At 40.3% G+C, this 27,579-nt stretch overlaps 1 protein-coding gene across 1 annotated transcript in view; it reads right to left on the bottom strand.

Annotated features, from left to right (window-relative positions):
- Positions 1 to 14,651: 14,651 nt before the first annotated feature.
- Positions 14,652 to 27,579, bottom strand: part of SPTLC3 (serine palmitoyltransferase long chain base subunit 3) — an 86,568-nt gene continuing 73,640 nt past the window's right edge. Inside the window, exons 10-12 of the mRNA XM_068410636.1 lie at positions 18,270 to 18,405; positions 17,156 to 17,285; positions 14,652 to 14,765 (exon numbers count right to left, since the gene is read on the bottom strand). Of these exons, the coding sequence (XP_068266737.1) occupies positions 14,652 to 14,765; positions 17,156 to 17,285; positions 18,270 to 18,405 (380 nt within the window). The remainder of the gene's footprint in view (positions 14,766 to 17,155; positions 17,286 to 18,269; positions 18,406 to 27,579) is intronic.

Here is a 27,579-nt window from a genome sequence, read left to right as displayed (position 1 = left end):
CCAAGAAGCTCTGCTCACCATCACCGCTAGTCCTCTCTCTCCACACTCCATCCTACTCAGGCTTTGAAATACTCCCTGGTGTTATATGGAGGAGAGAGGGAAGTCCAAGAGGGTAAGGAAATCCCTTCTGGCTCCCTACCTGTGGTATATCCTCAACTGCAGGGCTGGCTGATACTCATTTTTGGCAGCTTACCTGCTCCGTGATGATTCAACGGGATGATGTTTTCCAAGAGCACCGCAGTGATTTACAGCTCATGTTGCATTTTCAGAAGTCACGTAGAACTTAAGAGCCTGTATTAAAAATACTGCAAGTGGTAAATCAATAAGGCAGGGGACCTGTGGAAAAATCAACAGCAGTCGTGCAATGAGAAGCTGTCTTAATCGCCACTCACAAGGAAAATTACTTTAGTTTGCACAGATAACCTTAATCCTGGCATTTCTTACCATTTGAATACCTGACAAATTCTTTCTTCCCTAAAAGGAAGAACAACCTGAACTGCTCAGTCTTGAAGGGTTTATGAGCTTCAAGAATGCAAGAGTGATCTTTCCAATCCAACATCACCATTTATCCAACAGATCTTTAGTGATGTTTTGAAAACTCTGATTTCTACAGGGCCCTGTTTCTTCACTTACAATTGGCAGAGCTGCCCTAAAACTAGACCCCTCACATCAGATAATCAGTGTGATAACTGGCAATGGTCACAAATGCAGGATATTCACTGCAGATGATAAGGCGTTTCAGAGGGAGAAGAACCAACTAAGTTTCAAGTTCAAAATCAGGTACTTTCTGCCTTTTTCCAACTAATGGGAAAATAGGGAAAAATTGTCCCAGGTGGGCAAACTTTAACTGAAGTCTGCACAGTAGCCGAGAACTGAATGGTCTAGCTAACGAAGACGACTGATTATATAGATCTTAACACAAACAGATTTTAGAATGGCTGGGATTGGGTTTAATCTGTCCACATCTATGTATTGACAAAGCCCACAGCCTGCATCTGGGCCAAGGCTTTCACAGTCACTGCTTCCAGGATGTAAACTGTCATCTGTTGTCTTTGTTCTCAAACGTACGACCTTGCATTTTGCTGTTTTAAAACAAATATTCAGAGGAGTCTAGTTTACCAAGTGTTGCAGTTTGCCTCACAGACTTGACCCGTCTTGTTTATTTACCACTATGGTGTATCTGCAACTTTTCCAGCAGCTAATTTATTTATTTTTTCTTTCAAATCCTTGATAACAATAATGAATAGCCTGGGGGCAAGAACAAATCATTGTAAAACCTTGATAAAAACACCCTTCTGATACCCTTCTGTTCTGATATATCAGTTTACTCATTTAATACGTGCTACATTTTGGGCATTGACATTTTAAAACTATTTTGTACCATCATTTTTGTTATCAAAACTATATTGACTGGTGTCATTTATGTCACCCGCTCTTTAACTAGATGTTGACTATTTTGTGCATCTGATTTTTTTGCAGTTGTCTCAGAACTGACATCAGGTTAGTGGCCTATATTCACTTGGGGAGGCTGGGAGAAGGGGGTCACCTCCTTCATCTAAAGGATCTTCTAAAATAATGAAAGATTTCATTATTTTAGAAATAATGAAAGATTTCATTATTTTAGAAATAATGAAAGATTTCATTATTTTAGAAATAATGAAATTATTATTAGTCTTCTTCTAAAATAATGAAATATTTGTCCACTTCTAGCTCTCTGGAATTTCCCTAGTACCTTACGAAGTAAGGGGGTCCACAAGAGATACTGATATAAAGTAGAGACTGCTATAAGCAAGAGAAAAAAATCGCAGCCTTGAAGCTTGAAAACAAAGTTTTAACACTTGGTTTCAACCAGATCAGTATGGAAATGGATAATACGTGTTTCTGTGGATTAGTAACCTGTCCTGATTTTGTTTCTGATGCATTCAGCTCCCTTAGAACTACATTCAATTTCTGCACTTTATATCCATCTAAAATCTCCGATGTCAAATTACTGAGTTGCGCTGACTCCAGCAGCAGCATGATGTGGCATTACCAAGCACTGCCTGGTTTCCACCTGTTACAGTAAATTTCCTGTGTCTGCGCTAAACTGCGCCCCAGCTTGCAAACAGCAGCACAACTGGCCTGAATTGCAGGATTTTATTAGACCGCCTAAAGTAGGCAGTTTTCCCTGGTTTCGAGTTTCATTAGGAAAGCTTTGCTCCAGCTTCAACCATCTTTAAGGGTAACAGGGCATCACCACACCTGTTAAAAATGGAGACAACTATTCATCCTTCAGGAGAACATCACTGCATAGAGGCATCACTAAGAGACTGTCTTTGACAGCAGACATGTTTTTCTGATTTTTTTTACAACCTAATTTTAAGGCTTTTCCCTACCACAGTAAATGAATTGTCCCCTCCTTCACACTTCTGTATTTTAAGGCTGTGCATACATGGAGCCATTTTAATGGGACAGTAGAGTTGCACTGAAGTCACAGAGTTCACTCTGAAGGTCTGACAGATAAACAGATGGCAAAGAAAAGAAGTTCCTAGACACCAAGGAGCAGTAGCCAGTAGACACAGCTCTGAAGAACAGCATGAAGTACGCCCTGAAGTACATGCAGCTATGTCCAGTTGACATTTCTCCTATATACCCTGGAGAGAAATTTATTCTACTGAAAATTTTACCTTTGACATTAAAACCATCTGAAATCAGATCCTTAACTCTAGAGGAAAAAGAGTACTTAAACATTGATATTGAATTAGGAGAAATCCAGCAGGACAGACCTCTTTGGTTAATGAACTGTCTTCAAAAGACTCCCCATAGATTTCCAGAAAACATACAGTAGATTCAGCTGCTTTCCCTCATTCGTGTGAAAAAAAGACATAGCTAGAGTCAGAGATCTCTCTTGTCTTTTTTGTTAGGCACATCATATCTGTTTGCTTAGGACATTATTTTCCTTTCATCAAGTATGGTTTTCACAGATACAATGTTTACACGGGCACAGGGTCAATCCCTATGCATTTTCTTCCACCCCTACTCACAACAGAAAGAAAAGAAAATTGCATAATAACAGAATAGCTTTCACCACTACTTTTATGGCTGATCCAATATCAGCATTTCTCTTTCAAGAATAACTCCCATTCTCAACACCACAGAGGTAGAACTGGTCTTTATCCTTCATTAAACATCCAGATACCCTGCTGGAGTGCATTAGGGCAGTGACCACTGAGCTCAGAGAGAACGAACTCATTCTGCACCAAGGTTTCTTTCAGTTCTTGTGGACACTGAAGGTTGGTTTCCCCAGATGAACTTAAATGCACCTGCAGAGACAGATTCCATGGCAATATAAAATTGACCAAAAGGTTTGGTCAACAAGAGTATGTGAGGAGTCCCAGTGGTTTAGAGAGGGATGGAGAGCTCCAGCTGTGGACTTTGCAACTTAAGGTTTGCTATAAATGAATTTATGCCCTGTAAAGTTCCTTCCACTCCTGTGGCATTTCAGAACATGTCCTATATTCACTTAAGCTTTTTCATTGATGTTCCTCAAATTTGTAACAGAAAGATTGTGCTGAACAATGACACATTAGCTCATCCACACACCTTTGGTTCTTGACATTTCTGCAAAGACTTCACCCAACACAAATTTGGGAGCACTAGCTGCGATACACAGCAAGCGTAATCCACCAGTGGCCAGGCAGAAATAGCCAGCCGCTCTTTCCAAAATGATAGCAGTGGAGTCCCAACTGCACTTTCCCTCAGTTGTGTTATTCAGATCATGAGTAGGAACCACCTGTAATAACTGCCTGATTCAGCTAATTTTACTGTAATCACATCCCACATCTTCTCTGACCCAACTGGGTGCAAGCTGTCAGCAAAAATATCCTGGCTCCCTCTTGCAGTATTAACTCTGCAAGCTTTACAGATGTTATTTAAAATAAATGGAAACCTGTTAAAAAGAACATGTCTTTTGTCTCCATTAATAACAAAGCGTGGAATTCAATGTTATCTTGATGCATTTGTTGCCAGAAGAGTTTCCTTCTAAAGTATAAAAAGCCACTGAAAATCAACATGTTTCATTGATACAGCACTGATACTAGAGAACGTTAAAAGCCTTTGCCGTGCTGCTTCTCCTGTGGAGAAAGGCGCTAACTCCATCCATACACACAGGGGCAAATGGATCAATTGCTGTCCGTAGCTTGTGTCTTGGGCTGCAGCAAACAAGCACTGCAATTTATACCAGACACTGGAGAATATGAATATTTTCTTTACTACTCAGCTCCAGGAAAGGATAATTACTATAAGCAAAACCAGATGAAAATCTGAGAATATTTTATGATCCACTTTCATTAAAAAAAATCTCTATTAGCCTTAGAACAATGGGGCCAAATTCACACTTGGGGTAACATCACTGACATCAGTAGAATACTACAATTAATTTGGCCCGTGGGATCTACTTGAAAATATAACATACTGTCACAAGGATGACAGCCAAATTCTGTGGAGAAAATCTTTCTATACCAACTAATTTGGCTTTAAAAAGACAGCACAGCTGTACAAGCAGTAATCCAGTGGGTTGGATCTTCAAGTGCAACTCTGCCTACATCTGCACAATAAAGCTGAGTTATAACTACCTGAGAATCTGGCCAAGTACCTTTTCCAGACCAAATGGGAGACCACAGTATATGTATTATTCAGCAGCAGAATGATGCTTATGTGACATTCAGAAAAACAAAGACAAAGATACTGGGAGGTAGAATTTAAGAGCAACCCGGTAGCGAAAGATCTAAATGAAATGCTGATATCCCTTGCTAATCCTTTCTTATCCTGTCTCCTCTCTCTCCCACCAAGCAGTCTCCTGAACCATATTAAGCTGCAGGGAGAATCAACAAGAAAAGCAGAAGGCTCTTTTGCTGTTTCTGTCGTCATTTATTTATTTTTAAACAGAAAATTCTTGTCCGTTTCAGTGATGACGTTTTAATGAATCCATCAATCACTGCAAACTCCAAACTAGAATCCTACATAAAAGAGACCTATTTGTAATACGTGACCTAAGCCCATACCTAACGAAATTAGTTCTCAGGGAGACAATGCAGGTCTTTCATTGCTGTCTCCATGGAATCGTAGATGATTAAGCTGGACAGGGCCTCGTGGGTCCTCAAATCCAATCCTCTACACCTAGCATCACTTTATCCCTGCCTTGTTCCCTTGAGTGCGTTATCTAATCCTTCGCTGACTGATTGTGACCCACCTTACAACTTCTCTTCCATGGGCAAGTTTTCATTGTGTGTTGCCTGACTAAGCTCTTGATCACCCTTACAGGTCTTCAGTTCCCCCGTATCAATGATTTTTAGGGTGTTTGGATCCATGCTCTCTCCTCTTCCCTTAATTATTTTAAGTCTTTCCAACATTGCCTTTTGCTTTTCTCGATTCCTTGCTCATTTGCTCTGTACCTCTCAGTGCTGCAAGTTCTATTTCAAGGGCAGGCCAGACAATGCTGCATCACACCTCTGCCACCATGTTGGGCTCCTCAGGGCACATTCATAGCCAAATCTCTGACTTTTTTGGCCGCTGCCATATGTAGTAAATTCCCCAACCTCACTACATCATGACTCAATTCTTTGCTTCCCTTTTTATGGCTATCAGACCCATTACGATTTGCTTTCGTTACCTTTGCACCATTTCTCTTAGGTTGACGTTTCACAGTTCTCACTTTGTGCCTCTGCTTTCTTACCACAGCATTGTTTTTCTTTGCCACTTGTCCTGTACCTACAGGATCTGAGCTTATTTCTTATACCCAGATTGAGAGGATTACTTAACCAGTTGGGTCGAGAGCATTCTCCCTACCAACTCCTCTTCGCCAGGACTCCCCCCTGGTGACATCACTGAGATGCAAATCCCTAAGATGATTTTTAAAACCAAATTTTACTTAGAGAAGATCCTGACTCCGCATTCAAAACTTCTGAGTTCTCCACACTTCACTGACTGTTATTTTGGCTGCTGGTGATTTAAACTTATGTACATGACTTAAATGCATTCAGTGTGCTGCACCCATGGACAAATCCATGGACAAACATTCCTGCTGGCTTCAGAAGTATCAAAGAAAGGAGTTGCTGCTCCCTCGTGGTCATCAGCATCATCCCTGTTGTGGAAGTTACCATTGCCTAAACTTTGCTTCTACCTACTGTCTGTCTACAGAGATGCTTTTATCTATGCTCTTGGTTAAATCAAAGCAAACCAAGCCAATGAAGACTTACTGCTGAAACAGCTTAAATCAAACCATGTCTGCAGCCTCATGTGATGACTCAACAAGACTCAGATCAGGATATTGTTACAAATAGCAGTTTTTAAAGCAACTGGGTGATCCCGAAATCAATGATTTCTCTCCATCCTTTTCCACATTTTTACCACTTGGTAAAAGTGTTTTCACTGACTACATCTCCTGTCAGTACTGTCTCGAATGACTATGAAGCGGTTTCAAAACTTAGGTGGCCCCTTGATTTTCAAAGAACAGAAAGAGACCAGAACACTTATATTGTATACAATACAGAAATCAAAGCTTAGATGTTATCACACAGCTGACCTCCTTCTGTGCTTACCGTAGATGGCATCACACACTAAATCTGCAATTATAAAGTGAATGGCAATTTCAAAACCTTTAAAAAAAATCTTCTTATATTGGAACCAGCACAAAATAAATACTTTGCTGTCAGTGTGCCTTTACTCTTTTGAGGTCCCTTGTCCCTTACTATATTCACTATCAAGATATTTCTTTTCCCATCTGTTAAAATCGAGCATGAATATCAGATGGGGCTCTTATGCCCGTTTCTCCCTACTTACACTTGAAACCTGGCTTTACTCACTGTTGCCAATTGCAGTCCTGGAAGGATAGTATCACAAGTGGCCAAATGGAGACCACCCTCAGAGAAGAATCTCCTTTAGCTGTTTGCCTCTCAGTGATCAAACATGCCCAAATGTCCTTCACAGAGCTAGTTCTGAGGAAATATATGACTTTTTATTACCTTATCATCTTCCATTGGGACTGGAAGAGTTCTGTGGAAAACCTACTGGAGCATCTGTACCTTAAAGAATTGTCCTCTCTCCACTGAGAGTTGTTCTTGACCTGTTTCCACAGTATAACTTGTCCTGAACAGAAGACAATCCTTGTTTTCCATCAGCTTTCCTTATTTTCTTTGCCCACATGTTCACATCTAACATTCCTAGTTATGGAAGAAGGCAGCATCTGTCTGCTTTTTGGCTTCACATTGTTCTTCCCTTGTTCTAAACAATCAAGGGACCTGTCTGCCATCATGGACACCCATGTCATACTGGTGTGCTTGGATCTCCTTTTCTCTCCTGCTTGTCTGAAAATCGGTCTGTCTTTTCTTTCCCCCTTCATTCTCCCCTGTGGAGTCTCAATCCTGGCTGTCTTCACTGTCTTGTCATTTTGTCTTTGGGGGGTAGTTTCCCTTCCTTTCTTCTTTGCCTCTGAATTGTTTTCCTTCACCAGTTGAACAAATTTGTTGCTCAGGTTCATTTCTTCTGCACTAGCTAATTTCATCCTCTCTCTTGCACTTGGGTAGGGCTCTCCCATGGATATCCCTTCCCACCCCATCTCCAGGCCTTCTTCTTCAGAAGGTGGTGTGCTCTAGTGTTGCTTCTGCTCTCTCCTCAGGATATTCCTCAATTACATCTTTGAATTCCTGTCTGAATTTCAAGTTACCTCCACTTGCCTCTTTAGTGCTTGCATCATTTCCTCCATGACTGTGGTCAAATTACATTTCATACTTATGTACCTTCCATCATGTGCCACACTGCACTGATGTGCAACTGGGAGCTTCTGCAACCATCCGCCACCTTTGTGAACTCTTGCCTCTTCTGTCCATTTCAAATTATTCTTCAAAAGAGCCTAACAGAATTAGGTACCAAAATTCAACTGATACTTGCTAATTGCTAGGTGCATTGGTTTATAATACATGTTAGAGGAAGAGGAGACTATCACAAGCTATTAAGCAATGAAAATCCCTGCAACACGATCTGTTGTGGTTGGACATTTTATTGAAATCCTGGATAGTCATTTGCAAAAAAGCTGACATGCAGGGTTTGGATTTAATCGTCACATTTCCACTCAAACTGTGGCATTGTTTGAACACAACAGCTTTGGGATCCTGGCAAAAGAGTAAAACTGTCCGAGCTGTTCCACTCTGGTTTGAATTATCTCTCTTTTTATTTATTTATTTTTAGCTTTGAAGTCTGTGTACTTTAAAAATCAATGAACATCATATTAACAAGCAGACACTAATTATATTTTAACAAACTGGAAAGGCTTGGCTACAAATCTTTGAAAAGATAAATTCACATTTTAAAAACCTTCCTAATCCAACTGGCATCATTGCAGTAAGACACTGACAAAGCCTGAACAGAATGGAAACGTTAAAAGAATCTGTTTTCCAGAATTTTTTTCTATGATTTATAATTAGTCTTCATCATTGTACTGTCTCATATACTAGGTCTGGTAAACAGAGGACTCGTGACTTTTACAGGATTAATGGAGAAGTTCTGAGATGTAGAAATTAAAAGATCACGCAGATAATAACAACACTTAGCTCTTCTGTAGCTCTTCTCATCAGTTCAACTTAGTGTTTTACAAATAAATCAGGATCACTATCACAGTTTTACAGAGGGATAAAAATGAGGCAAGGAATGCTAATGTGTCTCATCTACAATCACTTAGCAGAGCAGAGACATATCAGAACTGGGTCTTCTGCATCCAGTTTAGAGCTCTGGTCCGTAGGTTACAGAGGTTTGCTGAGCAATTTTTAAAATACGGGTATTGGAGGGTGCAGTAGGAGTCAGAGAGTTTGTATCAGGATGTTCTGCACATTGGAAAATGCCAAAAGTGTAAATAGATGGTCCAGGAACTATAAAAAAATATCACGCCTCTTCTGACCACACTGGCTGAGAGTAGCTGCATCTTTGGTGTTAGGGTTTTTTGAAAAGCAGCTCCCACATGAAAGTAGGATCCCCAGCAATGCACGAAACAGTTTCTGTACAGTACAGAGAGCCAAGTCATCACAAGGTTTGTGTAGTAACCACAAGGGCAGAGTAGGACACACACAGGATACTTGTGTCAGAGCAAGCTCCAGGAAACACATGCGGGAAGCTATGCTTTTGAAATGTCCCCACTGATTTCATCACTTCCGTACTATTCCAGAACAGCTGCTGGAGAGGTCAACAGATGAGGAACCCACATCAGACAAGAGGCTATCTGCAGCACAGCAACAGCCAGCCCGTGCCAAGCAGCACTTACTCACTGCAGTGCCATGGACCATGTTGGGTCATATTGGACCCTGATGGGCTTAGTTGTCCACTTTGTGCTGCGCTCTGAACTGGTAAGATAGACCTGCTGCTTGCTGTGCTGGGAGTGAAAATGGAGCTACTGAAAATAAGAGTAACAAACATGATGGTACTTCATGGCATGAGAGATCAGTTTTATGCTCCAGGAACTGGAGGATACATATACCTTGGCCCATTCACAGCATAGTACAATCAACTCATGTTCATAGCAAATTCTCTGAGACTATTTCAACAGGGATGATAGAAAAGTAAGCTTCACTCATCATGACTGGCACCATTGCTCCATGTCACACACATAAAATTTCCTCTGTTACTGCAAGTACTTGACTTACTTGTGAGAATTGATTTTCTAGACTTCCTACAGCATCCTGCTTTCATGGCTACATCTTCTGGTAGAGCCGATTTGCCAGAAACTCACTCATCTGCTGGAGTGACCTGCAGGCCACGACCTTCTGTATCTGCAAAGAAAAGACAGACTATCATGCCTGTCCTGGAGCCACATCAGTTACACCTGGCAGAGCAGCACAGGCAGTTGTCACCATACCACAGCCACCCCCAGTGGTGGTATCTCAGCAGTGATGTCCAATGAGAACACCACAATGATCAGTGATGCTGTGCATGATTGCCACTAGAATGACCTCTGAACAATTTTCAGCATCAGCACTGTTCTCTACAGATGGTGGCTCAAGCATTACCACAAACCTGGTTACCCCTGCAGCACAAGCTTTTCAACTCAGGTACATTGATAACAATTAATAGTTGTTGGCCTTGGCACAGCACCTAGCAGAAATGGCTCTCCAAAAAGGATCTATGGAACATAACAGAGTACCCAGTATCAGGTACATCTGCTATGGCACCATATATACCCAGCCTTCTCTTCGTATCAAACTGGAGTTACACATGGGGTGCAGTATCTCTCTTTGCCTGCTTCACAGTAACTATTTTGATATTAAAGGCAAAGTTTTCCACCTAGCTGGTTAAAAAGATTTAACAACTCCTGTACCACTTGCAGAAAAAACTTCTTTGCACACAACTGGATCTAGTCTAAGTGTCTGGGTCCACCACATCTCTCCAGGCCCTGTGACTCTACATTACCCTTTTCATTTCATTAGTGTGTGATATAAGTGAATTTATCACTGCTCCCTTACATCACTTGTCAGTGACATGCTACATACATGGAAAGAAACACACTCACCTCCTAGGTGACTGTTGAGCAACCAGTCTGATTCTGACCCCAGACTCCTGTTGTGATGATTCTAAGTTATTATTTTGTGTGGTCACTTAGGTGGTGGTTTTGGGACATTCCTGACAGGTCTGAAGCTCTGTCTCACTGATGAATAGAGTGAGATTCTCATTATCTTGTGGCAGTCTGCAGTGAGCACAAACAACACTGGATGTGTGAGTAAATGAGGGAAACACCTAGATACTTTTTTTGAAGGCATCTGGAGGCTTGAATGTTTAGCTGCCATTATTGGAATGACATCTGCCATTTCTCAGATGGTGGTATGGTTTCTTTAAAATTTCATTCTGATTTATGTTTTAATTTGAAGAACAATTAAACTTTATGCACAAATAAAAAGCAGATCATATATTAGAGAATCTCTATTGGATTTCTAAGCAGGCTAGAAAGTACATAAACACCTTTACTGTAGATTGCTTTTCTTACATTGTTATTTTGTTCCCTGTTTCAGCAGGACAGGGAAATATGTGATGCAACTTCAACCAAACACATTTTGGAAAAAAAGAAAAAAAAAAAAAAAAGAAAATTGAAATCCTACCTTAAACAAATCCACTCCCATATCTTGGTCCTCTGTGAAGAGCAGCGGCTGTGAAATTGTCCAGAGACATCAGCGTTGAAACCCCTCTGACATGCAGGCAGCTCACCTCACACTGACAGGTTGCTCTCATGGTTGCACTAGTTTTAAACCAACAGTATTGACTTCAAAGCAAGATTTAATCTGATCTGCGCTTGCATGAGTGATAGATCAAGCCCATTCTTGGTTCAACAGCTTGGGCAGTTCAGATTCGGTTCACCTTAGAAACTTAGCACCATCAGTAGGAAACTCATTTGAAAAGGAAAGATTAAAGTCTGCAGGAGCTGATGAGGATACCAGGAGAAGCAGGCAGAGTGAGGCAATGCCTAAAAAGCCAACTGTTACACTTCAGGTTCTCTGCAGCTGCCAGTGTGCTTTTCCCTAGACCCAGAGGATCAAAACTAGCAGAACAGAGAGAACAATATAAAGAGGCAGGAGAACTGGATGGGAGAACCACCTTGACAAGTTAGTTAAGCTCAGGAAATTAAGGCTTTCTAAAAGATGAGATGGGATAAAGGTACAGGAAAGGGCAAGCAATTCAGATACTCTGTCATACAGACAACTCTTGGGTCTTCCCATAGCATGAAGGTCAATCAAGATTTTATGTAAGATAACAAGAGGCTGAAATTGCAGCTTGCCAACAAGCTGCAACATGTTAGTGTATTCATACTTACATTTCCACTGGATTAACATATGACAACTTGAGCAACTTTTATTTATTGAAGGCAGTTATTCTTCAAAACCTTCTAAAACAATTACAGGGAACTGTATCTCCTGAGAACAAGCATGCCTGAAGATGGAGATTATTCTAGGAAATATGTGGTCCTTATGCTAGATGTGCTAATTCCCTAATAAGTACTCCATCAGTTTTTTCTTAAGCTAGCTAAAATAGAGTCTCCAAGTGCTGCTCAACTCTAAATCTATTAAAATTGATGTAAATCTGGAAGAACTCCACTGAAATTACACTGGTGGAAAAGCCAGTGCCAGACCGTAACTAAGCCTCATGGGGAAAATCTAAAAGTCTGAAGTTCCTGGGAGTTTTATTATTGCACCAGTGGAGTAGGGATTTCTCCCTAACTGTTCCCCAAGCCCACGGATAATCAGCTTGTACTTTCTCTAATGTGTAAGGGATGGAAGAAATCAGAAGTGAGCATATAATAAATCAACTGTCAGTCTCTGAAAAATAGCTGTCCTGTCTCCTTAATATGAGAGAGAGTAATGTTCTGAGGGCAGGAAGAATTCGGCGTTAGACGGAAAACATTCCCCTATAGGGGGACAAAAAGCGATCGTTCTGTAGTTTAATCAATCTCAGGCCTCTCTTTGAGGGAAATAGCGTGTTGCCTGCAACAGCACGTGTAATAATGTTTGCTGAAATATAAACTACGGCTGTATACCCCAAGATGGAAGGTCAGAAGTCAACTGAGGATCTGGCCGCAGATGTTCGGCAATGGAGATCAAAACGCAATATATCAAATTCAGTACTTTTCCTTGAGGAACAGGTTGCAGAGATTTCTCAACCCATCTCCTTCACAGTAAGTGCACTCACCCTGCGTGTAACAAAGCTGTACATCACAAATCACCAAGTTCATGTTCCCTAAGTTCTCCTTGTCCTGTGCTTGGGTATTTTCATATTTATACAGTGAGTTTGCTCTTATCCACAAACACAGCTCCCTTGAACCTCTGCAATGTTTTTCAAGTCCATCTAACAAAGTGAAGAATCATATGACAGCATTTAGTCCTCCCCCAGCCCTTGATATATGTTTCCTAAAGCCGACATTTGATATTATGGAATGTGTTGTAATCAGTTCTTAAAGTTATAGCACCACTGGATTTTTATTAACTTGCACAACAACAACAACAAAAATCCAACAAAAAATGGGCCCTCATAACCAATCAGCCTTGTTATATCCTGAAAGCTGCTTTAACAAGCAGGGAGTAATATAGTGTAATTGGTACTCCGCAATTTAATTGTTCTGTTCTTAAATCTAATATTGCAGCTGTGGGTTAAGTTTACACCACAGCTTTCAAGAGAACATGAAAGTGTGGTACATCTGTGCAACAGAAAGCTAAACATCTCTCATCTGATGTGTTTACAATGACATTTGATAGCGTGGAATGGTTTGGAGTTCATTCTTAAAGCTGCAGAACTGCTTTTCAACGCTGCAAAAAAAGGGAAAAAGCCTCCGATCTCCTTCAAGCAACTCAGCCCACAGAAGCCTGACGATAATGCTGCTGCAGGCATTGCAGGGAAACTACCGGCTGTAACAATTCCTTCAAGTATCTTTGAGCATTTGTCACTCAGGCAGTGGAAAAGGGGACAAGGACATTTTGCCCCTCAGATGACAATCAATTATTTGAAAAACAAACCATTCAAAGAAGTCTGCAACTAGACAAGTAAAACAACCCCTGATATGCATAAAATAGACAAGAATATTTTGAGAAATGTTATTAGGTGGATGACTTTAGCACATTTAGAAATGCAGAGTTTTCAGTTTAACAGGTGGCAGAACTACTTATGGTATCTTGAACTTCACGTTCTGTATAACTAACAGCATTATGTACTTGTTAGTGAATTTATTAAGCGCATAAGTAGTTCAAGAAACTTAGGAATGGGCCCATAAATGTCATCTGCAGTTTGTGAACTGCAAGTATCTGACTGTTTTGATCAAGGCTTTTACGGGAAAGTTAAATGGTTATTAAAATTATTTACTACTGCTACACAAAAAGGGAGCAAGCCTGCTGAAGAACTTATGTTGTGATAAGATGTGATAGGTTGTAGGTCAAATGCGTTAGCAGAAAAGCATTTCTGTTTATGTCTAAGCCCAAATTTTTATACACTATAAAGCTTATAGTGTATTTAAGTGGCCAAGAAAGGGTCTGTGGAGGGGAGGAGGCATTTTCCCTTTCCCGTAATCTGCTGTCAGAAATACATGATCTGATCAGGCTACTTTTCTTCTCTCAGCATCAGCTGCCTTCTACTATTTTCTGTCCTTGGAGAAATGCATGATAGTGCAACTTAAAGAGGTTACTTTCTGCTCATTCCTCTGTAGCAGTCCACACCGATGTCTTGATTTATGCTCTTTAGCAGATAAAAACAATCTCACTGGTGAAGCTCAGCTATATTACCATACTACACTGGAATACATTCATTTTTTAAACTTTATTATCTCAGTCACAATTAAGACTATCTGAAGCCTCTTCATAAAAAGGGGCCATAACGAAAGCTGTATGTTTGCGACTCAATCAATGGATGCATTCATTCTGCATCAAAAATACCGTAAGAAGGACAGATCTCCTGGGAAGGCAAATCTGTATCAATATTTCAGTCTCTTGAATACAGAACTTTGATATAATAAAATGCAACACCCGAGCTTCCTCTCCTTTCAATTAACTGAGAAATAGAAATTGTCCTTAGAAGGGAAGAAATGCATTCTTATTTTTTAGTTTTTGGGTTTTCCCCCCTTTCATAGCATCACAATGTTCTCTTCATGGGTGGAAAACTTAGTCTTCAAGTTCAAGTCTAGTTTCTTCATACAGTTCAGGATGAGATGACTTGGAATACCGGGAATATTTCAGATGTAGAAAATCACCCAATTCATCCAGAGCATTCAAAACCTGTAAGACCATTATACTGTGTCAATTCTCTTGGAAAGTAAATGAAGTTCTAGTAACCCCTACTTTACAGCAGAACAAGAAGATCATAAAAGCATCAATTAAAGAAAGTTTAAAGGGCAGATGGGCAAATTTTGCTTTCATTCTCCTATGGTGAACATCAATGCAGTCGTAGATGTACAATAGCATCTACGAGAACAGAATTTACTCCTTCAGTAGGTTATGGTTTATTAGCAAGTACATTAATTGAGCACAGATGAAAAAAATGACCTTTTTCTAAAAGCACAGGGAGATAATAATCCAGATAAAAAGTTATCTTTGCTTGTGCAAAAGGGATGTGTAAGGCAATACTTCAATATTTCCCTGTAGATCCCAAAGACTGGAGTTGCCACTGCATTTTCTTAGATGGGACTTAGTCCACAGTGCTGATCAGAGTCATCATAGTCTGAATAGTTTAAGATATTTCTAGTGCATTCCATTATCTTCTTGTATTAATATCACAGGCATAACTAATAATGCATTAACATTGTAATGCAATTTGCTGAGCCATGTTCCCAGCTCTCAGTAGTTTCAAAAAGTAGCCAAGGAACTCTACACCATAGAGAAGCAGCTCAGTGTTTTGCAGCATCTGATCCACATTCAAGAGCAGCCAACCTTTTGGCATCAAAGGCGAAAGCAGCAATTTTGATTTTGAGCCTGTTTCTGTTAAGCCACTAAAATGAGCTCAAGAACAGAAAGGAATAATTTAGTAATGGTTTATGCAGAGAGATAGCTTCAAGCTCATTAAGGAAGTTATTCTTGGGAGCTTGCCCTTTCATGGATCTTTCCTCTTTTTAGTTCCAGGCTGAGATTCAAAACAAATTTTGCCAAAGGGAAAAGTTTTCATTGTGCTTGTTACCTGTTGTTACCCTGGGTTTTAGACATATTCACAAAGTGTTTGTCCTAAAAACTTTCCATCTGCAAGTAATTAAACTCAGGGCATTCCATTCCCCCATACTGCAAGGACACTTAAAGAATGCCACAAGAACTACAGCCATGATCCCACTTTCAAAGGCAAAAATACAGCATGTTCAAGAATGATGCCTGGGGAGTGCTTCAGACCTTCACTGGTACCAGGAAGCAGCAGTGTGCAGGTAGCAGGAAGTGAACATGCAATGGTGGCCCAAAAATATGGTGGCTTGACATTTGAGGGTGGAGGCAGAGGAAGAAAATCAAAGCAGCTACTTCAAGAGATTAATCTTCAGATCAACTTCATTGCCTATTACTAGTTACGTAAGCCAAAATCTACACAGTCAAACAGCAAAAGCTGACAACGACCAACACAAGTACGTAGCTATGCCCTGTTCTGTGTGCTTTTATCTTTGTGTTATCATACCTTGTGAATAACTACTGCACCTTTAAGAGCAGCAGGAATTTACACTGCACACATGCAAGGCAGATTTTTCAGTGTTGTTTGAGAGGGGTCTACACTGGCATGGGAGCTGGTCAGCCCGACAGGGCTCTGGCCTCAAGCTCCACATGAATCTCAGGATGCAAATGAAGAGCCAGGGGCTCTCTGCAGGCACAGGTGCTTGTCTGCATGAAGGAGTGGCATCTTTAACTCAAATGCCTTCCATGTTCACAGATTTTTTGCTTTGACCATCACACTTGTGCAAAGAGAGGAAAAAGAAAGCCTGAAATTTACTGTTAAGCCTCCGTGTTTCATGCCTCTACGTCGGCTTATTCTGAGAATGAAAGAACGTATATCAAGACAGGCCAAAAAGACCTTCAGCAAGAAAGGGAGATGGAAAATTTCAGAGAGTTTATTTTAAACACATTTCTGACTGCGTTGGAATGGAGGCTTATGATGGAAGTCTCAACATACTCTTAACAGTATTTCTGATATCAGAGAAAGATACAGAACTGAGGCCAGACAGCACCATTTAAACTTCATTAGGTTCAAGCAGTTCCAAATACTGTTTGCAATTTCCACCTGTACCCCCAAGGCTGTCCCATATACTTCTGCAATTCAAGAAACATGCAGAAATATGGAATGAAAATAAGGGTATGAAAAACTTGATTTTCAATTATTTTCATATTGCCTCAGGTTTCCTACTCTGATAGTTTTGACCGAGCATTTAACTTTTGTCTTGCTGTGCTCTTCATGTAGGTCTTTATTAGTGATGACAGATTTGGTCACTATTAGAAATAGAATAAGATAACAAGTTAACTGTCCCATAATTTATTTTAAAAAATAAAATATATAAGGCTAAGATGCCTTTAAAGATCAAGTGACAAGGCCAGAAAAACAAATGCAAAAATGAATTATTGAGATTCAAAGTAACAAACACACAGCTTCTCCCAACCTCCTTTGCATCTGAAGTTAATTTCAGCAGGACATCTGCTGTGCTTACCTTGTCTAACATCTCCCGTGTATGTGCAGCTGACACACAAAACCGAGCCCTGGATTCTGTGATAGGAGTAGCTGGAAACCCAACCACAACCACCCCGATGTTTTTTTCTAACATGCGTCTTGCAAAAGCCCTAAGGAGAGAAGAAGAAGAAAAAAAACAAAAGTAAATTATCTCCAATAAACTGACCACAGAGAGAAAACATTCAAGTATAATAAAACAACGGATAAAATCCCGTCTTCAATTGAAGTGGATGGTAATATTCCCTTTGAATTCAATAACAGCCAGAATTTTACCAGTAGGACTGAAATTCTTCGCTGCTTAACAGCTCATGAAGCCAAGTGGGTGTCAAATACTAGAAGTGTGATGGCAGAGAGCACACTGTAGAACAGACGTGATTCATTCATGTCAATGAAAGGCTTTGAGTGCAAATCAAAATGTGTGGGCATTCAGAGTCCCTAAGCACAGAAGTTGGGCTTCTGGAAGGTATGAGAGCTTGATTCCTGCACATCAACAGGAATAAAACAATCTGCGTGATAGTTTATTTGCTCTCCCAATTACTCTGCCAGTTTAGGAACCTTTTGTGTGGTATGTACTAGACCTAGAGCACATAGCCACCCTAAGCTACTTGCAGATACTCCCTACAGCTCAACCCTTACATTATGCAGACTACTTCTGGTCTGCACATCCAAGTCAGTGCACAAGTGCTGCTTGATAGGTACTGAATGGTAAAACATGCAAAGACCATTCAAAGATCAAATGGGGAAAAAGAACATCCATCCAAAACGATTCATACATCAAAGGCGATATTTCTTTTTTAATGATTAAAAATAAAAAAAAAAATCCAAATTCAAAATGCTATCAAAAGTATTATTCCAGAGTAAGTTAAAAAATGATGATAGAAATTTTAAAAATTCTGAATACTGGAACAGCTCAAAATTAAGTCTAGGGTCAAATTTAAAATAGAACATAACTAAATGATGAATTCACCTAACAGTGTATGTTTCTCTTGTGAAGCATCTATCACACATAACTACATTTTTCACAGTGTGTACCAAGCAACCTATGAACTTGAATAGTGCTTGTTTTGCCAACAGGTTTTTTTTTCAGTACTTACCCTATCTTACCAGGCATATAAAGGAGTAAGGGGACAACAGGAGAATCATCATTGCCATAAATGATGAAGCCCATTTCATGCAGTCTTCGTCTGAAGTATCTTGTGTTTTTCCCCAGCTGGCGCACTCTTTGGAGCCCTGAAAAGAGTCAGTCAGAGGAACACTCAGTGCAAAGATCATAACTAGAGTCTAGTAGCAGGCAAGAAACATGGTTGTGGGTAACAGTTCAAAAAAGTTTGGCTGAAATGTATATGTTGCTATTTGATTCAGAAAAAAAAATGGAATGAGCTAAATGCAACTCCATTGATTTATTATGGCATTGTAGGACAGACGATTGATATGCCTGTATTTGTGAGGTGCCTTCCCACCGGCAGAAACAGTATGTCTTCCAGGGATAGATAGGTGAACAATTCCCTTTACTGTATTGTGCTGAATAAAGCCTACACACACCTGTAGAGAAGTAGTTATATGTCTCTGTGGGTACAGGACATGTAAATAGAGTATGTTCTTTCTCAACATAACTCACTCTAAAGGGAAACAACCAATGTCTACAGATGTAGATACAGATGTCAGTATATGCCTATCTTTTCTCATTAACAATATTCCACAGAGGTACTCTTATATCTTAGCTAGTTCTGTGCATACATGTTTGTTTTTTAATTCTGTGACTGTATTAAAACTTAAAGTAAAAAATACTGCATTTTGGGTCAGCTCAAACTGATGCTTTGGTTGCAATCTTTTAGACAGAGGAAAAGCATGCTATAAACTTTTATTATTACACACGGTGTGATCTTTTGCAGTTTGTTACCAATATTCAGCATAAGTCCAGTTACTCTAATATGCATCTACATGTGTAATCCCTTGCTGAGTTCTGCTCACTTTCTCTGTCCTCTTATCGTGCTATTATTAACTCAATATCATCATCTGACAACAGACATTAGTCATTGAAGACTTTCAGGCACAAGTTTTGTTCTCTGCATTGTCCCTGGCCTCATTCAGTCACGAGTCCACTGATGTGTCCCCCAGCAAAACTGACTGGGGAGTTGAAAACAATTATTTTTAATGAAGGAAAAAGACAAAAAACAGCAGAAAAAAAATGTGCTTGAAAAGTCATCTCAACCTTTTCTTTTGCAGTGTCACTAAGGAGGTGGTGTCTGACAAGTGCAGTTGCTTCCCCACACATTGCATACAAAAGGGAAGAGACACACTCAACATTACTGTAGGTAGAAGATATAGTGTGTCCTTTCCTCACTCCACCTGCATTATGTTTCATCAGTGAGCTGATATCTGTGCTGCTCTTCCAATGCTGTAAGGTGCTGACAGGGATGGTGCCACCTACCCCGTACCCACACGCTGCTCTTTCCTGCCACCTCCTCAGTACCAATCCTAGGTTCACACAGTCACGTGAGGAATTAAGCCAGGTCCATCACCTGCCTGACCTTGCCAGGCAGAAAACTGCCAAACCAATGTCAAACAGATCGATTCTCTAAACCTACTTACTGTGCAACTTCTTGTGCCTGTCCAGCAGAGGTGGGGGGAACATGTGGTAAGACTGGGATTTAGTGGGACACATCTCAGCTACACTCTTAACTTTCATTTTCCTGCCGTTCATCAGCCTATACTTTCAATATCACGTACATTATGTCACCAGACATGAACACAGAAACCTCCAGTACAACTCTTTTCCTCTTTTTCCCTTTGCTTTTAAGGTGCCTTTGCACAGCTGCATTACGTTTTCACTCTCCATTTATTTTTTCGTTTTACTTTACTTTTCATTCGCTTCTTTCTTCATTTACTACTTTCTGCTGTCACCCTTCTCTGATTGGATGACTGTTTCCTAATTTCCCATCTTCCTCCTCATAACCAGAGTGGCCAGTTAGGCATTTGTACCTCCTACATATCACCTTTGGCAGATTTGTCCTCAGTCCACATTCTGCCCCACCACCTGCTGTGGCTTTTCTTCCTATTCCCTCTTGGCTAAGGTGGGGATCACCACACCTACATAAACCTCTTTTCCATTAATCATTTCTGAGCATGCATAGGTTTGAACAAGATCTACTGCTTCATCTGTTCTGTATCTTCCCAAGTCAAGGTTCTGTCCATGTTCTGGCTGGCAAATTTATAGGGAAACTGGGACTTGCTTCACAGTGATCACTGTTTTGCTGAACAAATTAAAAGATCTCATAAAACCAGTGCATTTGTAACTTTATGCACAAAACTGCCCACGCAGACAACCTGTTAGTTACAGTTTCAGTCATTCTTTTTAAAGCATTCAGTGGAAGAGATCTGCTGGGTTAGAAAAGGCCACAAATAGTTTAACCATCTCTCTAATGCTGCTAAAACAAAAACAGCTGTGCCAGAGCAAGGAAAACAAATGAAACACAAAAGCATCCTACTACAAAGCTTTCCAGTCACTAATAAAAACAATAGTCTGTGGTATTTCCAAAAATATTTTTGGTGTAGTAGATGTCAAAGAACCAGGAGGAAATATTGAGGAGGAGGAGAAATGGGGGTAGGGGAGATGGCAAAAAAAGGGAGTCAGAGAAGAACCGCAGAATAATGTGTCTGAAGTCTAAAGAGAGGCTTTTTCCCTTGTTAGAATTTGTAAAGATGTTATTAGCACCTCCTGAATGCCAGAATTACAAGGAGGAGGGTGGGGGAGTAACCTGAACTGGGGGCTCAAAACCACTGCTGCTTCTTTCTATCTTAGCAGCCCCTGAGCTAGTTTCCAGACTCTCAGTCTACAGCATTTGAAACTACTAGATTTTCAATTAGGGAAAGTTTTCATAAATGCAGATGTTCTTGGCGAGTGCAGTTTAAGACTTGCTGCCTTCTCCTTTCTATTCAGCTATTTACCACAAAGCTGGAAACAAAGTGCAAGCCGTGCAGGATTCCAGGCGGTTCGGTAGTTATCAAACCATATGCACATGGCCCAAAGTTGATCAGTTTGTCTCTAGTTATTTTAGGTACCTGAAATTTAGACTCCAAAGCAAGAAGAGGAATCCAGCAAAGGAAACATTAGAGCTGAAAGAGGAGTTTCAGGCAACCCCCCAAAAGTCGAACACCTCTTCCTTTTCCAATCTTCCCTTGCTAAATGTATATCCTCAACCAGTTTGTGATGGGACAGATCCCCTTTCGAGACTCCCTATGGAACGCATTTCAAGCCAGCCAGGGCTGATGCAAAAGAGCCACTTGAATGTTTTAGCAACATCCCAGAATAGCAATTTCATTTGCAGGGATGCATTAAAGAGCCAAATAAAAGATCAGAGCACTCACATATATCTGGAGGGAAAAAAAGCACATTAGGAGACGATTGCTACACACACTGTATTTGTGGGTGGGTGGCTGGGAGGAACCTATTTCTTTACCAAGTGTCAACACTTTCCTTTCTCATGTTAAGTTTTGCGGTCAAAGACCACATACGCGCATCATATACACAGCCATCTTATACGCTGTCCCGATAAGAGCAATAAAAACCTTAAAGTTTGTAACTGTATTTTCAATGTTCTTTTTCATGCCTTTATGGGAGCCTCCAACGTCAGATAAGGAGGCAGATCTGAGCAAAATGTTTATTTTGGTCTCATTGGCCCAATTTTTCCCCCACAGTGCAGATTAAATCAGTGTAAGAATAATGAATTCAGTTTAGAATCAGATCTTAGTCCAAATTCACTGTGGTATGTTTAACCAAAGACACTGCATTTACAAACTATTTTCTTTGATTCTTGAGGCTGTGATCTTGTGTCCTTTATTACTTATTGAGTGAAAATCTGCAGAGTCAGACCCTTGAGCTAAAATGATATAGCTGCACCTATTTAAGTGTACGAATTTACCTGAACGGCACTAATTAGAGGATCAGGTCCTTAGACAGTAAATATATTTGTTAAAAAATTCTTAATTTGCAAAATTCTTGAGGATTTACAGTCTATGCAAATAGCTCATAGCACAGCATGCAGGATATCCAGATAGTTATATTCCATAAAACATGTGAACCACAACACAGCATATGTTCGGAGAAAACAGCCTGGACGGGGAAAACTGACCCTTAGCTAATTAAAACTAAGCCCACTAATGCTCCAGAGTTTTCAGCTAAGGTTGAGCATGACCTTATTAAGAGCTCTACATCTTTTTATTAGCTGTGTGGTGCTTAGTTGCTGGCTGGGGTTAAACCATGACACTGAATTAAGAAGGGACAGAAAGAGAGAAAACAGAACGATAAAGGATTCTTAAATTTCACAAGTTATCTTCATGCTGCTTGGAACATACAGTGATACACAGTCAGCTTACTGGATTTTATTGAAATACAGGATTAATTACCTGGATGGTACAACAAAAACAGATCTACTGCATCTGCAATCCACCTACTGTTGGCAAATTTAGAGTTTACATTTTTATTGCACCACTTTAAAAATATTTGGTTTACTGCAGAGTTCTAAGGTGTTGGCAATTCTGGGGAAAATGCTGATCATGTTTTTATTTGACACACATTATTTTGTATTGCCAGTTTTAGCTCATTGATTTCTGCAGGCTTTTAGGAGGCTTTATAGCTCAAAATTAATATGGTTTAGTTTAAGGAAAAATACAAAGAGAAGGTGAGAGAGAGAAATTATAAAAGATAGTGGCTTGTTCATAATTTCTTTGAAGCAACAAGCTTTTTGAGAGCGCCACTTGGCATAACAGACTTGGTAGATGCTTTGTCATGTGCCAGGCTATGGCTTCAGACCTGCTTTCAGTGAGGAGCTGCTCTGGAGTTTGACAGCAGGAAGGCATCCTTACTACTCATCTGAGGGCCTGATCTCAGGCGGGTGTTACCTGGCACAGGCTCCACGCGCTTCAATAGAGCTTTGCTTTTTATGCCAACTGAGGACCTAGCAGCGAGAGAGATAGTAAAACTATCAGTTCTCTGAAACAAAAGTTTGTTTTCCTCTTCCAGAGATGTCTGCTTTTCACTCCTGCAAGCTTTTAATAAGCGGAGAAGCTGGCTGCGTTCAATTCCTGCACAAACAATCTACCTTTGAACTCTTCCTGTAGGCTTCTACCCTTGGAAATTCTGACTCAGTATATTGAAAACAGGAATAAGCAACCTGTAAGCCTTTCATATCAAGATCTCAAGTGTGTTTTAATTGAAGGAGAGCTATTTTTCCTGAACCCATTCCAGGAAAGATAACCCCACGCCATACTTTTTTTTTTTTTTGGCCTGCGGTAGACTCTTCAAGACACAAATCCACCTGCTTTAATCTTCTCCAGCTGTTGTTTCATAGGGTCTTTCTAGATAATTAGTTACACGCTCAAACTTTTACATACCGGTGTCTCTTCAATCTGTGCTCCTTGGATGGAGAACTCCACTCCCTGCCCTTCTCTACTAACAACTAGATAGTAAAAAGCAAACTTTCATAGGCTGAAAAAAAATTTGGAAAACAATAGCTCTTCCCCACTAAACTGTTGCAGATGGACAGATTTTCTTTTTTTGCTCTGGTTCCATTATAAGAGTAACACACATGTACCTCCATGTGCATTAAATCACAAATAGAATGCTATAAAACTGGGGTGCCTAAAGGAAATATGTTCTCAGATAAAAAAATCTTTATAAAAAAATAACTTTCCTATGAATTGGGGAGAAGTGAAGACATTTTCTTCTACAATCTAATGCCAACTAGAAACCTAGTAATTTCAACTTAATTCAGCTGCTAAATAAGCCCTTAAGGACTATTCAGTCAGTCCAATTTTAACTGTAAACTGCTGCAAAACACTTTCCAGAGCAGATGAAGGGAAGAAAAAGTGGCAATTTCAGCAGAAGCAGAAAGGAGAAAAATTGCACAAATTCTGTCATTTTTACCTTATTTCTCGAATGAGTCAGCTATGCCTACCCAGCACCTTATTGATATTCAGATATATAATGTAAGCATTCAGTGTCCCACACAAAAGTGGGGACCGAGCAGCCAGCCTTGGCTAACCCTTATTTACTCCCAGCACAGGTGATTAATCACAAAGCACGTCAGTCCCCCTGCTGAAAGCCAGCCAGTGCACAACGTGCTCCATCTGTCTCACATTAGGTGCTTCTGAAATGCCAGTGATCTAAACGCCGTTATAAAAGGCACTTCTCTCCCTTGTGCTCCTCAGGCTGATAACAGCGCTGGATTCCTTGGGCTGTGGCAAGCAGCATCTGGAACGGAGGAGGGATCCTCACGCTCTATCCTTGCAGCAGAGACACCCTTAAAAGGCGACTGTGTCATGGAGCTGCGTGTTGCTGTCTCTGGGGAAAGCACAGCTTGCTTTGCTGGGGGACAGGCTGTGAGTCACATCCAAGTCTGATCACATCCCTCCCGTGCCTGCAGTTAATGCTTATTTGTGAATACCGGGGACACCTATCCGTGGGTAGAATCTGCTAGAGGACTACAGCACTGGTTTAACTTTGAATATGGAAAAAGTGACTTCAAATGAGGGACAATTTGGCCAATCCTCAGAGCTCTTGCAAATCACTGCAAACACTATTACTCCAAAGCCCCTGCTTGTTCAGATCAACTGACCCTCCACGGATACATTTGGCTTCCTTTAGGAGACAGACCACATGGCAGGTGGTTCCACTGGAACAGCGTGTCTCACGCATTTTGAGAAAAGAGGACAGAATTTAGCTGTGTTTCATCATCCACTGCTGGGAGAACATCTGTGACGTTCAGCTCAGACAAATAATAACTGTGACAGCATATTATCATCATTAGCATCTTCACCGTCATAGTGACTGGGAGACCTAGTCATGGAGCCAATGCTGTGCAAACAGGGAATAAATTCACTTAAGCACTTTAAATGTAAGCACATACTTATTGGGAATATTAACTTACTTAACATTAAGTGAGGGTTCAAGCATTCTGGTTGATGAGGACCCGAGAGAAGCAATCATCTCAGAATGAAGCAGCAAAATGAGAATTTGAGAGGCAACAGTAAAAAGCCATACTTTAGTATGACTGATTCTGCAAGCCGTTTCGAGCAGGTTCAAGAGGTCTGTCACTAAGTAGCATGCAGTATTAAATCCTACAGCTATAGTTTCGTGATCAGTTCAGTCTGGCACAGATTTATTCTGTTGCAAAAGGGATCGTTCCTCTTGACTTCAGCTGCTCAAGTCCTGGCACTGGGATTCATGTAGCCACATGGTAGGTTGGCTCAGGGAACCAGTTTGGCTGCAGGCTAACCATTTGTGGGGGGGGTCAGTTATTTTTCAGCTAGATCAGTTCTCTGATTCAGTTCATTGCATGGCTGCACAAACACTAACGCTGGCATGAGGAAAAGGGGCACGATTAAGGGAATAGGCAGAGGGGGAAAGGCAAAAAGGAGGGCAAGACTGCCTTTCCTTGCACCAGTGCTGGTTTATGCCAGGTTGTAGTGATGTGAAACTAAGGTTTTTGAATTTACAGAGGACCCCAACAGGCAAGGCTAATGTTTTCAAAAGTTTGGTAAGTACAGATAGCAGTGGAAAATATTGGAAACTGAGCATTTTAAGAAGCTGGTCCTCCAGTTAATACAAAAATCTAAGGCAGACGGAAATGTTTTAAAAAGGAACCTCTTAAAAACAGATCTTTTTAATGCTAAGCCAAAACAGAAAACGGCATTCTGCAGCTTCTCACAATCTGAATGAGCTCAAAAGCAAAAACTCGGTCTGGTAAAAACAAAAACGAAAACTACTAGTTGCAAAAAGATAAACCAATCAGCACAAATGGCAAAGTAAATTAACATTTTAAAGAAACATTTTCTATCTAAACAACTTCAGGAATTATCTTTTAACATAACAAGTCAGTAGATTCCTGAGGATAGGGTTTTAAATTTTTCAGCATCCCATAAAAACATATGAAAAATGCTCATTGCTGTTGGTGAATTATTGTTTGCCATGAATTAAACAGAAAAATGATGCCTTTGCAAATGCTGCAATTTGCTTTTTACACCACCACTATAATTTATTATTAGTCATCATGAAAATTGCTTTAGATTTTTCCAGCAGTCTTAACTCTGTCTGCCTAGTGGTTCTATTTTACCTATCAAATTTAAGTGTAAAAATATGCTTTTGGTATTCTCAGGCAGAAAGGGGAAAAAAAAAAAGGTCCGAGGTCACAGCTGGAGGGGCTGTGTTGCATGCAAGTAAGTGTACTTGAAAATTTGCGCAGGGTCCAAACACTCTGAGTCAACTACAGTCTCATCATGGGGATAAAACCACTAAGGCAGCTGCTGAGTTTCCTGAGGTATCTCCAGTGGTGTAATGAGAAGCCACGAGGAGAACATATAAAGAATATCTATATTATGAATTATAAAGAGTAAATGCCATGGGAACTTCTGCTTCCTATATCTCTTAATAAATGAGGAGAGACACAATTGAGATGAAAAGGCCACAAAGGCTTAAGAGGGATAAAACGATATTTTTTTATAGACTATATGAACTGAACCGTGGAACTTGCTGCCTTATGACATTACTAAAGGAAATACAGCTGCCAGAAGTTCATATGCTTTTGAACAACTCTATTACAGGAACTACGATAGTATCTATGACATTATGTTACCAAGAATAAACGTGTCTTGTTCTACAAGCCATTGATTTTCGGAGAGTCCTGTAAAACATGGCATTGAAAAATGCCAGAATTTATACTCTACTAAAAATGTGATTTTACATGAAAATGGAAATGTTTGCAATTTTTGCTGTCATTCTCTGAGTCTTCTGATACAAGTTGCTCAAGAAACAAAGGACTTGGTCATAGTGACCCCAACCTACCCCTCTCTCCTGGTCAGGAACAACTGTGCATATCAGTTTTGAGGGAACTACTATCTTCTTCTAGTTCAGCATGTTTTTTGCTTCATTTTCTCAAATCACAGCAGAAAACATTGCAAAAGAAGGAAACTGTAGTAGCTGGCTGTGGGCTCCACAGTATCATACCACTCACATTATCATGACATTAATGTCTCACAACCATCACAAATATTGATATGGGACATACCCATAGGTTTATAGATGGTTTCTGTGGGAGATACCATGTCTTCTCTGTATCTTTTTACTTATATCTGTGCAAGGCTTTTAAAATGAGAACTTCCCCATCCAAATTGGAGTCTCCTGCTGCAAAGGAAGGTTAGCACACATCTTGATAGTACACTTCCACAGCAGTTTGCTGACTAGAGAAGAACAAGGAATGTCTGAGGTACCAGCACTGGTTTGGAGGGTTGTGTGTTTGCTGTAGTTTCTTGCAGACACATTTGTCCCTCTTCCTCTCCTTCCCCATGCCAGGCCCTTTTTGTTCACAGCCTCTCCAGCCCATCTTCTCAGCATCTCATTTTGGTCCT

Source organism: Nyctibius grandis, chromosome 1, assembly GCF_013368605.1.
Source record: "Nyctibius grandis isolate bNycGra1 chromosome 1, bNycGra1.pri, whole genome shotgun sequence".
Classification (NCBI taxonomy): Eukaryota; Metazoa; Chordata; class Aves; order Nyctibiiformes; family Nyctibiidae; genus Nyctibius; species Nyctibius grandis.
Note: the sequence above shows the minus strand (reverse complement) of the source record. Positions and strands in the feature narration are given on the sequence as shown.